The 13,176-nt window shown below is 39.4% G+C and overlaps 1 protein-coding gene across 1 annotated transcript in view; it reads left to right on the top strand.

The window, feature by feature from the left end:
• HYDIN (HYDIN axonemal central pair apparatus protein) overlaps positions 1-13,176 on the top strand; it is a 356,564-nt gene that overhangs the window by 112,926 nt on the left and 230,462 nt on the right. The window contains 1 exon segment of the mRNA XM_043435789.1: positions 1,749-1,848. Coding sequence (XP_043291724.1) covers positions 1,749-1,848 — 100 coding nt within the window.

The following is a 13,176-nucleotide window of genomic DNA, read 5'->3' as shown; positions in this document are numbered from 1 at the left end:
CCATATCACCAGAATCCCCACAAATCAAAATGGGCCAGGTATTCACTATTTATCAGAAGAGAGCAGATACCAGCTACAAGTTTAGAAAAGGGCTACAGTGAGATGTCCAAATAAGCGAAAGTACTTAGGACTTCCCTATTCCCTGCATGATCTCAGAAGTCCCTGTCAGATCTGAAACTGTATGACTTTTGGGTTCCAGTTGAGAAGAAGTTGGCAGAAATAGGTTGCAAAGATGAATAGGCAACTGTCAATAACTCCACATTGTGCAAACTGAATGGATACAACCAATTCAATAAATATGTTGAACACTTACTATGAGTCACCTCTGGTTTAGGTGCTGGAGATAGAATAGCACCCACCCTCACGGAGCCTTCATTCTAGTGCGCTGAAGGGATGTGAGAGCTCCCAGCACCCATGTAACCCCCACAGCCCTCACTGCTCCTTCCTGGAACCTCTGTGCCCTTTATTCTCCTGAAGCAGAGGGATACAGCCTGAGCAACACACTCACCAGACAGTAACCTTCATAAGCAAACCCCAATTGACTCTAGTTTTCTCTTCCTTGCCCTCTTGTTTGATAGCTGCATTTTAAACCACTTTCGTGTCTGCCTAATTCTTTATTCCAGCACTATGTTCATGTCAAGTCAAAATGGAACTAGAACATGCAAGTGGGATTGTCTGAAACTGGATCCCAATTATTTATCGTCACCTTCCTTAGTTTTTTATTTAGTTGGTAGGACTATTTATACATTTTTGGATGTATCAGCTTATCACTGATACTCTACTTGGCCTTATTTATAAAAACCGTAGGGAAAAAACACATTTTCTTCCCTATTTTTTCTGATATTTTCATCTTAGTCATTTCAAGTGGCAAAAGAATAACATCAATCATAGCAAACCATTATTTGCTGAGTTCTTACTGTGTGTTAAATGTGGGTCAAAAGCATTTGACCTCATGATCCCTCATCAGAACTTAGGAAACCCTTTGAGGCAGGTACTATAACATGTCCTTTTACAGCCCTGAGAGGTTACATGGTTTGTAGAAAATATTTTTCAAAGGGTATCTCAAGGGGATTCTGATATTGTCATATGTTGCATTACAGTTTCAAACCTCAGTTTCCTTATTATGACTTTTGAGTAGTTTGAGTTAAAATGAGAAATAATATCACACAGGATCAGAACCAGAGTTCGATTTGGCCGTCATTCTGCCTCAGACCATTGCTATTTTCACAAAATAAGAGTCGGAATGTGGTTTCTCCATCAAGTGAATTAGATACTTCTTTGCGTGTGAAAAGCAATATCTGGATCTTATGTAGCTAAAGCACAGATAGCACTTATCACATATATTTTAAGATATCTGTGTACATTTTTATCATCCCTCTAAGAGATGAGCTCCATGCAATCTTAGACCATGCCTTTCTTAATCTCTGAAGCCCAATGCTGTACGCATTGGCATACAATGAATGTTAGTTGAATCTACAAACTTTAGAAAATGCCCTAAGTACTCTAGCTTCTTTTAGTAACTAATTATGAATCCATTTACTCACTGAAATGATCTTTGAAGCTTTTTTCCAGCTTGTATCACCTCTTAACAAGTAGTAGAAATTTCCTATCTATTGGGTAAAGTTGTGCTTTCTTTTATTTTTTGTCAAAATATTTCCTTCAGATTTCCTAGAGTTATAATAACAGCATTTAAAAGCAGTGTCTTCCCTTCGTCATATTGTTTTTAAATTATTCTTTCATGTTTTTAGGAAGGCGATGTCTGGCCCAATTCATCAGCTGAAATCACTGTGTACTTTAACCCCCGGGAAGCCAAGCTCTACCAGCTGACCATCTACTGTGACATTTCAGGTAAAGACTTCCTTGATGTGGTAAATTCAGGTTACCAAGTGCTCAGAGCATAAAGTGATAAAGTGCTGTGTGTGTGAGAGTATTAGGGTTTATGTGTAGTACATGATATCAGGAGGAGAATAATAGAGGCAAGTTATGCACTTCATGCGTCTTTCTAGAACAGATCAAACTTTGAAGTACCTTATAATTGTGGTGTCCTGGGTGGGGATGGAAAACCACGGACCCAGGTTACCCCTTGATTTTACAGCAGTAACAATATTAGTTGGAATTCTCATGCTTTTTCTATGATCCAAGCAAGAGAATTCCAACTAATATTCTTATTGCTCTATAAATCAAGGAATAATTTGGATCATAGAAAAAGCAAGAGAATTCCAGAAAAACATCTATTTCTGCTTCACTATGGTAAAGCCTTTGACTGTGTGGATCACAACAAACTGGAAAATTCTTCAAGAGATGGGAATACCAGAACACCTTACTTGCCTCCTGAGAAATCTGTATGCAGGTCAAGAAACAACAGTTAGAACCAGACATGGAACAGCGGATTGGTCCAAATTGGGAAAGGAGTACGCCAAGGCTGTATATTGTCACCTTGCTTATTTAACTTATATGCAGAGTATGTCATGTGATATGCCAGACTGGATGAAGCGCAAGCTGGAATCAAGATTGCCAGGAGAATATCAGTAACCTCAGATATGCAGATGACACCACCCTTATGGCAGAAAGCGAAGAGGAACTAAAGAGCCTCTTGATGAAAGTGAAAGAGGAGAGTGAAAAAGCTGGCTTAAAACTCAACATTCAGAAAAGTACAATCATGGCATCTGGTCCTATCACTTCATGGCAAATAGACGGGGGAACAGTGGAAACAGTGAGAGACTATATATTTTTGGGCTCCAAACATCACTGCAGATGGTGATTGCAGCCATGAAATTAAAAGAAGCTTCCTCATTGGAAGAAAAGCTATGACCAACCTAGACAGCATATTAAAAAGCAAAGGTCCATCTAGTCAAATCTATGGTTTTTCCAGTAGTCATGTATGGATGTGAGAGTTGGACCATAACGAAAGCTGAGCACCGAAGAGTTGATGGTTTTGAACTGTGGTGTTGGAGAACTCTTGAGAATCCCTTGGACTGCAAGGAGATCAAACCAGTCAACCCTAAAGGAAATCAGTCCTGAATATTCATTGGAAGGACTGATGCTGAAACTGAAGCTGCAATACTTTGGCCACCTGATGCAAAGAACTGACTCATTTGAAGAGACCCTGATCCTGGGAAAGATTGAGGACAGGAAGAGAAGGGGATGACAGAGGGTGAGATGGTTAAATGGCATCACCGACTTGTTGGACCTGAGTTTGAGCAAGCTCCGGGAATTGGTGATGGATAGGGAAGCCTGTCTACTTGGTTGCAAAGAGTCGGACATGACTGAGTGACTGAACTTAACTGAACTGAAGAATATTAGTAGTAACAGTAGTATTTGCTCAATAGTAATAGTATTAGTTGCTCACTCATATCTGACTCTTTGTGACCCCATGAACTGTAGCCCTCCAGGCTCCTCTGTGCATGGGATTCTCCAGGCAAGAATGCTGGGGTGGATTGCTATTCCCTTCTCCAGAAGATCTGCTTGACCCAGGGATTGAACCCAGGCCTCCTGCATTGCAGGCAGATTCTTTACTATCTGAGCTACAGGGAAGTCCCAGAGTAAGAATATTATTTGACATAAATTCTCACAATGTTATGTTTTATTCTTTTTATAGTATTTGGATAGTTAAATTTTTTCCTTTTTAAGTTTTTATCAGAATAATGCATGCCAAGTGAGATGGGAAGGCAGCCTGGCAGTGGCCAGAGCCATAAAGAGGGTGTACTGGTAGGGTGGCAACCTGATGGCTTCAGGAGATTGGATACATATAGAGGAATTAAGCAAAAAAGTAAGTATATCGAGGATAACAAGAGCTAGTAATTTTCACTCAGAGAAGGGAAATAGAGATATGGGAAGGAGGAAGCCTAAGATGAGCCCTTTGGTATTGGAATGGAATGGTGGATGTCATCTTAGTTAATACCAGCAGTAACAGAACAAATCACCCTCATATAGCACCTGCTAGGATGCAGTAGAAACACAGCATCTCTTCAATGATATTAAATACTTACGTGGGCCTAATCACAAGGAAGCCTCAGACTAACCCAAGTTGAAGGACAAAACATGATGACATCTGGGTGCAACATATGAGCCTGGATTGAATCCTTTGCTATAAAGGAGACTATTGAGAGCAAAGGAATATGTAGAAGTTCTTTGTACTACTAAGGAGAGTTTTATGTATTTTAAAAGTGTTTCAAAATTTTTTTAAAAAAAGCTGATATCAATAAATAAGTAAAAATACATATAATAAGATTGTAAAGCTAAATAGTCTTATTTCTTCAGTACTGCTTTCCAAGAAGTACTTTCAGCTGTTTCTTGCTTATATGGCTATTTGTTAATTTATCAACTTCACATACTACTTTTGAGTCCTCAATATAAAAAAATGAGGATTTAGTTCACTCCTGTCTTCTCTACCCCTTCCTGGACTTAATAGGTTATAATTTACATGCAGTAAAATTCACTCTTTTTGGATATATAGTTCTGTGAACTTTGTCAGACATAAACAGTGATGTAGCCACCACCAAAAGCAAGCGTAGAATATCTCCACGACCCAGTGAAATTTCCTCATGCCCTGCTTTGCAGACAGTTCTACCCCCCACCTTAATCCCTAGTAACCCAATTATTTTTTATTATATTTGTTTTATTTTATGAGGTTTATTTATAGTCTTAAATAGCCTTTACTTGTATATTTAAAACTATAAATTTGTGTCCATCACTCTACAATATCCTTGGATGAGTTGTCTGCCCACTGCAGTTCTCCCTCTTCTGTGAGTTGTTCTACTTCTGTGTTGTCATTGTTGATAACCACATTCAAGTCTTCTGTTTTGTCTACATAAATTTTATACACCGGAGGGCCAGACTGTACTCTGGGATTACATTTTATCCTCTATTGGTTGAATGTTCTGACCTTAAGACGCTCAAAGAATGTCCCTAAGGTCTGAATCTTGTAGATTCTCTTTCTTTTTTTTTTCATTTATTTTTATTAGTTGGAGGCTAATTACTTTACAATATTGTCGTGGTTTTTGCCATACATTGACATGAATCAGCCATGGATTTATATGTGTTTCCCATCCCGATCCCCCCTCCCACCTCCCTCTCCATCCCATCCCTCTGGGTCTTCCCAGTGCACCAGCCCTGAGCACTTGTCTCATGCATCCAACCTGGGCTGGTGATCTGTTTCACCCTTGATAGTATACTTGTTTCAATGCTGTTCTCTCAGAACATCCCACCCTCGCCTGCTCCCACAGAGTCCGAAAGTCTGTTCTGTACATCTGTGTCTCTTTTTCTGTTTTGCATATAGGGTTATCGTTACCATCTTTTTAAATTCCATATATATGCGTTAGTATACTGTATTGGTCTTTATCTTTCTGGCTTACTTCACTCTGTATAATGGGCTCCAGTTTCATCCATCTCATTAGAACTGATTCAAATGAATTCTTTTTAATGGCTGAGTAATATTCCATGGTGTATATGTACCATAGCTTCCTTATCCATTCGTCTGCTGATGGGCATCTAGGTTGCTTCCATGTCCTGGCTATTATAAACAGTGCTGCGATGAACATTGGGGTGCACGTGTCTCTTTCAGATCTGGTTTCCTCAGTGTGTATGCCTAGGAGTTGGATTGCTGGGTCATATGGCAGTTCTATTTCCAATTTTTAAAGGAATCTCCACACTGTTCTCCATAGTGGCTGTACTAGTTTGCGTTCCCACCAACAGTGTAAGAGGGTTCCCTTTTCTCCACACCCTCTCCAACATCTATTGCTTGTAGACTTTTGGATTGCAGCCATTCTGACTTGCGTGTAATGTAGATTCTCTTTCTTGACTGTCCACCATCTTCTCACAACTATACCTCATTTTAACTCACTTCATAATTGACTTGACTCTTCCATATAGTTTTTAGTATTTTTCCCCCTGTGGTTTCTAATTCCTCATTTTTTAAAAATTTGTATCTAAATTTAGGGTTCATGCTCTTCTTCTCCTTGAAGATATTTCCTCAGAGCCCATCAGCTTTCTATTCTAATTTAGATCATTTACTTCCTGCACAGTTTTTTTCCAGGAGTTTTTTTTTTTTTTAATTTCCATGTGCATTCCATTGTATCTTTTGTCTCTCATTTTACTCAGGTAATTTCCTCAGAAAGGGTATGTAGATGGGAAACTTTGATCCTTGCATGCAAGTAAATGTCTTATTCTCCCTCCGTACCCACTTGATGGGCTTTTCAGGTGGGGCTACAGATAAAGAACCTGCCTGCCAGTGCAGGAAAATTAAGAAACACAGATTCGATCCCTGGGTCAGGAAGATCCCCTGGAGGAGGGCAGTAAACCACTCCAGTATTCTTGCCTGGAGAATCGTATGGACAGAGGAACCTGGCAGCCTATGGTCCATAGAGTTGCAAAGAGTCGGACACGACTATAGCGGCTTGGTGTGCATGCATGCACCCACTTGATAGTTCAGCTGACTTTAGAATTCTAGGTTCAAAATAATTTCTCTTCAGAACTTTGAGACCTTGTGCCAAATTTATTATAAAAATTCAGAAGCTTGAAGTCACTCAATTTTCATTCTTTTGCAGGTGGCCTGGTATTTCTCTCTCATATTTTCTAGGGTTTTCTTTTTGTATTTGGGATCTGAAATGCTGTGAAGGTATGTCCAAGAGTGAGTTTTTCTAGTTCATTCTCCTCAGCTTTCTATGGGCCAAATCTGATTACTTGTATGTTACTTCAGTTCTGGGAAATTTTTTTTTTAAACATACTTTCCTCCATGTTTTTCATTTTATTCTTTTGGAGATTTTAATGTTCTAAAGTTAAACATACAGAATTGATCATCTTTTGTTAAAGAATAAGATTTCAATCCTCAAACATGGATAGTAAATTATTTTAAACACCATTTAAAGCCATTAAGTAAGGATGCCCAGAGAAATACATTTCTGACATTTATTAGTCAGAAAAATCCAGGTAGCTTGTATCTTGCATTTATAGGACTCCTTCTAGTGTTTTCTGGTCTGTGATTGTCTATTTGTATATAAGAGTAAGAAAATGGGCTTATACAGTCATCAAGAGAGTATTGTACTGGCACAAAGACAGAAATATAGATCAATGGAACAAAATAGAAAGCCCAGAGATAAATCCACGTACCTATGGACACCTTATCTTCGACAAAGGAGGCAAGGATATACAATGGAAAAAAGACAACCTCTTTAACAAGTGGTGCTGGGAAAACTGGTCAACCACTTGTAAAAGAATGAAACTAGAACACTTTCTAACACCATACACAAAAATAAACTCAAAATGATTAAAGATCTAAATGTAAGACCAGAAACTATAAAACTCCTAGAGGAGAACATAGGCAAAACACTCTCTGATATAAATCACAGCAAGATCCTCTATGACCCACCTTCCAGAATATTGGAAATAAAAGCAAAAATAAACAAATGGGACCTAATGAAACTTAAAAGCTTTTGCACAACAAAGGAAACTATAAGCAAGGTGAAAAGACAGCCCTCAGATTGGGAGAAAATAATAGCAAACGAAGCAACAAACAAAGGATTAATCTCAAAAATATACAAGCAACTCCTGAAGCTCAATTCCAGAAAAATAAATGACCCAATCAAAAAATGGGCCAAAGAACTAAACAGACATTTCTCCAAAGAAGACATACAGATGGCTAACAAACACATGAAAAGATGCTCAACATCACTCATTATCAGAGAAATGCAAATCAAAACCACAATGAGGTACCATTACACGCCAGTCAGGACGGCTGCTATCCAAAAGTCTACAAGCAATAAATGCTGGAGAGGGTGTGGAGAAAAGGGAACCCTCTTACACTGTTGGTGGGAATGCAAACTAGTACAGCCACTATGGAAAACAGTGTGGAGATTCCTTTAAAAATTGGAAATAGAACTGCCATATGACCCAGCAATCCCACTGCTGGGCATACACACCGAGGAAACCAGATCTGAAAGAGACACGTGTACCCCAGTGTTCATCACAGCACTGTTTATAATAGCCAGGACATGGAAGCAACCTAGATGCCCATCAGCAGACGAATGGATAAGGAAGCTGTGGTACATATACACCATGGAATATTACTCAGCTGTTAAAAAGAATACATTTGAATCAGTTCTAATGAGATGGATAAAATTGGAGCCCATTATACAGAGTGAAATAAGCCAGAAAGATAAAGACCAGTACAGTATACTAACACATATATATGGAATTTAGAAAGATGGTAACGATAACCCTATATGTAAGACAGAAAAAGAGACACAGATGTACAGAACAGACTTTCGGACTCTGTGGGAGCAGGCGAGGGTGGGATGTTTCGAGAGAACAGCATCGAAACATGTATATTATCAAGTGTGAAACAGATCACCAGCCCAGGTTGGATGCATGAGAGAAGTGCTCAGGGCTGGTGCACTGGGAAGACCCAGAGGGATCGGGTGGGGAGGGAGGTGGGAGGGGGGTTCAGGATGGAGAACACATGTAAATCCATGTCTGATTCATGTCAATGTATGGCAAAAACCACTACAATATTGTAAAGTAATTAGCCTCCAACTAATACAAATAACTGGGGTGGAGGGGGGAGAAACAATGGTTTAAAAGAAAAAAAAGAAAAAAAAAAGAAACTACAGATATGTGACTTTCAAAAAAAAAAGAAAGAAAGGGGGCTTAATTTTCAGGATAGCTTGTGCTACTTACCTCTTTGTAGGTCTCCCAGGAATATGGCTGTGGTGGTTATTTTAAACTTGGAGGGAGAGTAATAAGAGTGCACAATCATTAGTATCCCGAAGTGCAAAAATTCCACTATTCTGTTATAACCAGCATGTTTCCAGTTCATATCTATACAGTCACTCTTCTCTTTGTGTACAGGGGTCAGGCAGTTTTGAATGGACTGCCCAACCCAAGACTGTACCATTTTCCACTTACCCTAGGTGTGTGTCCCTTCCTGATGATATTTCCCTCACCTCCCCCGGATGTAGCCATCACCTTGACTTTTATGATAGTCATTTTCTTATTTTTGTGTATTACCACCTATGTATTAATTCCTAAGCAAAACAGTATATTTTACCTGTTTTTAAAAATTTTGTGTCTTACACTGTTAGTTCTTGAAAGATAAAGCCACTCATTAGATACTGATTAAATGAATGAGCAGATAAGTGAAAACAAATGAATGAATGAGTGAATGAATCCTAGTTTGATCCGGTCTCTCCCTTGCGCATGGATGCAGGATTCTCAAGATGGCACTAGGATGAATGTAGAATGCACTACACATTTCTGGCTTGACCTGTTTCCATGCTTCAGATCAGCATCATCTACCCCAGACTTCTTAGTGGATCTGGAGGAAATACTGGTACATTAGTGTTCAGACACAGGCTGGAAATGGTTCAGTGGCCCCCACATCACAGGTGCTGGGATCTCCCTCCCATCGATGGCTCCCCTGGGATGTCATCGTGCTTGGCCTTATTCCAGGGGGCTGGCTACTCTCCAGGAGGTTCCCAAACATTACATAACTAATTGTACTTATCTATTGTTTTCTTTGCAATTCTGAATTTTGCCACAGAATTCACATCCTGGGTGAAGTGAATGGTGTAATTTTCCATCTGCATGACATTCTTTTTTATTTTGTTAGTGATTTATTTAAAGATATGATTGCCAGGGAAGGGTTTTATTTGCATAGTAATTCCATATTATCTTCTCTAAATTCCATGCAATTCTGTGTGTCTTTTCAAGGGCTAGCGCTGATTCCTTACTATTATCTTCAAAGGGTTGGTGAAACCTCCTGATTTTAGGTCACTAAGAAATACTTCTTAGGCAAATAGAAAAGCTCCTTCCCTTGCTTTAATTTTGTTTTCATATATAGTTTGAGCACATAAAATGAGAAACATACAGATATGCTTTTCCTCTTACTTTTTTGCAGAAATGACAGCATACTTTACACAGTAGTTCTAACACTACTTTTTAAATGCTTCTTAGAGATTATTCCATAACACTAAGTTTAAAAGGGTCATTCTTTTTCGTGGTTGTATAGGAATTCTTTGTGTTTATATACCAAATTTTACTTCTAACCTTTTGTCACTGAGAAGTAGAGCACAGATTCAGAAATGTACGTATTGTGTGCTGTGGTAGGCAGAGTAATGGCCTCTCCAAGATGTCCATGTCCCCAGTATCTGTGGATATTTTACATTGCATGGCAAAGGGGAATTAAGGTAGAAAATGGAATTTAGGTTACTAATGAGCTAACCTTAAGGTATGGAAAATATCCTGGGTGACTCAATCAATATTAATGACAAATGTTCAAGAGGGAGGCGGAAATATCAGTCTCAGTGTCAGAATGCTGCCCTGTATGAAAGATTATACCAGCCATTTCTGCCTTTGAAGCTAGAAAGGCCAAAGAATTCAGGCAGCCTCTAGGAAATAGGTAAGGCAAGAAAAGGTGTTTTCTCCTAGACCCTCCAGAGAGGAACACAGCCCTGCCAACACCTTGATTTTAAGCCAGTGAGACCCATTTTGGATTTGGACCTACCAAACTTTTAAGAGAATAAGTCTATATGTTAAGCCACTAAATTTGTGGTAGTTTGTTGTAGCAGCATTGGAGAACTAATATACATGCAAGTACAGTGTAACAAATAATTACAGAGCATACATTATGTAATTGTCACCAAGATCAATAATAGAATATTTTGAACCTTCGTTAGGCTACTGTGTGTTCTTCCCCATCATATTCCCTTCACTCCAACTTCCCCCTAGGTAATCATTATTTTCTCCTTCATGATCATTATCTCCTTGCTTTCACTTATAGTTTATATTCCTGTGTATGTGTAGCTAAATATTACAATTTAGTACTGCCTACTTTTGGAATGTGCATAATTGGAATCAATCTACATGTCTCATCCACGTTGCTGCTTGTAGCTCTAGTTGCATTTCATCTTCATTGTTGTAAAGTATTCCATTATGTGAATGTGTGTTCAGAGACAGGAAGTAGCAGCGAAGGCCAATGTCATTAGTCTTGAGGGAGGCCTCTTGAGATACATGAAATTTAACCCCCATCTCCAACTGCAACTTTTTCTTCATTTGAAAGCTTCTATAACTGGGCACCACGAGTACAAAGATGTACAAAAGCATAGCTCCTGCCCTCAGAAAGCATAGAACGGAGTGGGGGGAACTGACATAGAAACTAACAGTTATGTAATGCCATACAGTGAATGAATGAAAATTATTGAAAAGAATAGCTCTGTCTTGCAGTTTGCATGGAAGGTCCCGGAGAAAGTGACCCTTGAACATATTAGTCAAGTGGAAAAAAAAGGAGGGCCTCGGCATGAGAGGCAGGGAAACACTTGTGAAAACACAGAAAAACACTATGTAAAAATATGACAAGCATGAAATGACAAAGAATTGTAAGTTCTTTAGGGTGTGAATCAGAGAGAAACTGAGACTTGGGAGGGGACAGGCAAGGGCAGGAAATGAAGCTGTAGGCTGGTGTATAGTAGGTGGCAACCAGTTCTCAGAGGCCTGCCCTTGACTGGCGGACTAAGAAGCTCAGACTTCATCCTCAGGGAGCAGGGAATCCCCGAAGGGCTCTAAGTGGGGAGTGACCAGCTCAGACCTGAATATGGCAAACATAACATTATTAAGACCTTTCCAGTTAATCTGATACTGAATTTTTTTCATTTAAATTTTTTAGATTTTCTTAGAAGTGGTTAAACGTGTATGTTAGATATTTATAAAAACTTGCTGGTGGTTTGATCTAGGTCTCAAAGCTGATCTTTCATCTATCTTGACTTTCCTGTGGAATAGGAAAAGTACTTTTCCTTTAAATACCTAATTTAAAGATTACTCTTAAAAAAAAAAAAAAACTTGAAGGGAAACCACACATATTTGGTTTGAATCACCATATGAGAACTTTATTTGAAGGTGCTGCACTCAATATGCCAGCAAATTTGGAAAACTCAGCAGTGGCCACAGGACTGGAAAAGGTCAGTTTTTATTCCAGTCCCAAAGAAAGGAAATCCCAAAGAATGCTCAAACTACCGCACAATTGCACTCATCTCACATGCTAGTAAAGTAATGCTCAAAATTCTCCAAGCCAGGCTTCAGCAACACATGAACTGTGAACTTCCAGATTTCAAGCTGGTTTTAGAAAAGGCAGAGGAACCAGAGATCAAATTGCCAACATCCACTGGATCATCGAAAAAGCAAGAGAGTTCCAGAAAAATATTTATTTCTTCTTTACTGACTATGCCAAAGCCTTTGACTGTGTGGATCACAACAAACTGTGGAAAATTCTTCAAGAGATGGGAATACCAGACCACCTGACCTGCTTCTTGAGAAACCTGTATGCAGGTCAGTAAGCAACAGTTAGAACTGGACATGGAACAACAGACTGGTTCCAAATAGGAAAAGGAGTATGTCAAGGCTGTATATTGTCACCCTACTTGTTTAACTTATATGCAGAGTACATCATGAGAAATGCTGGGCTGGAAGAAGCACAAACTGGAATCAAGATTGCTGGGAGAATTATCAATATCCTCAGATATGCATGTGACACCACTCTTATGGCAGAAAGTGAAGAGAAACTAAAAAGCCTCTTGGCGAAAGTGAAAGAGGAGAGTGAAAAAGCTGGCTTAAAGCTCAACATTCAGAAAACTAAGATCATGGCATCCAGTCCCATCACTTCATGGCAAATAGATGGGGAAACAGTGGAAACAGTGGCAGACTTTATTTTGGGGGGCTCCAAAATACTGCAGATGTGATTGCAGCCACGTGAAATTAAAGACGCTTACTCCTTGTGAAGGAAAGTTCTGAACAACCTAGCAGCATATTAAAAAGCAGAGATGTTACTTTTGGCCAACAAAGGTCCATCTAGTCAAGGCTGTGGTTTATCAAGGGGTCATGTATGGATGTGAGAGTTGGACTGTGAAGAACGCTGAGCACCGAAAAATTGATGCTTTTGAACTGTGGTGTTGGAGAAGACTCTTGAGAGTCCCTTGGACTGCAAGGAGATCCAACCAGTCCATCTAAAGGAGATCAGTCCTGGGTGTTCATTGGAAGGACTGATGTTGAAGCTGAAACTCCAATACTTTGGCCACCTCATGCGAAGAGTTGACTCATTGGAAAAGACCCTGATGCTGGGAGGGATTGGGGGCAGGAGGAGAAGGGGACGACAGAGGATGAGATGGCTGGATGGCATCACTGACTCGATGG

Source organism: Cervus canadensis, chromosome 18 (assembly GCF_019320065.1).
Source record: "Cervus canadensis isolate Bull #8, Minnesota chromosome 18, ASM1932006v1, whole genome shotgun sequence".
NCBI classification, from domain to species: domain Eukaryota; kingdom Metazoa; phylum Chordata; class Mammalia; order Artiodactyla; family Cervidae; genus Cervus; species Cervus canadensis.
Note: the sequence above shows the minus strand (reverse complement) of the source record. Positions and strands in the feature narration are given on the sequence as shown.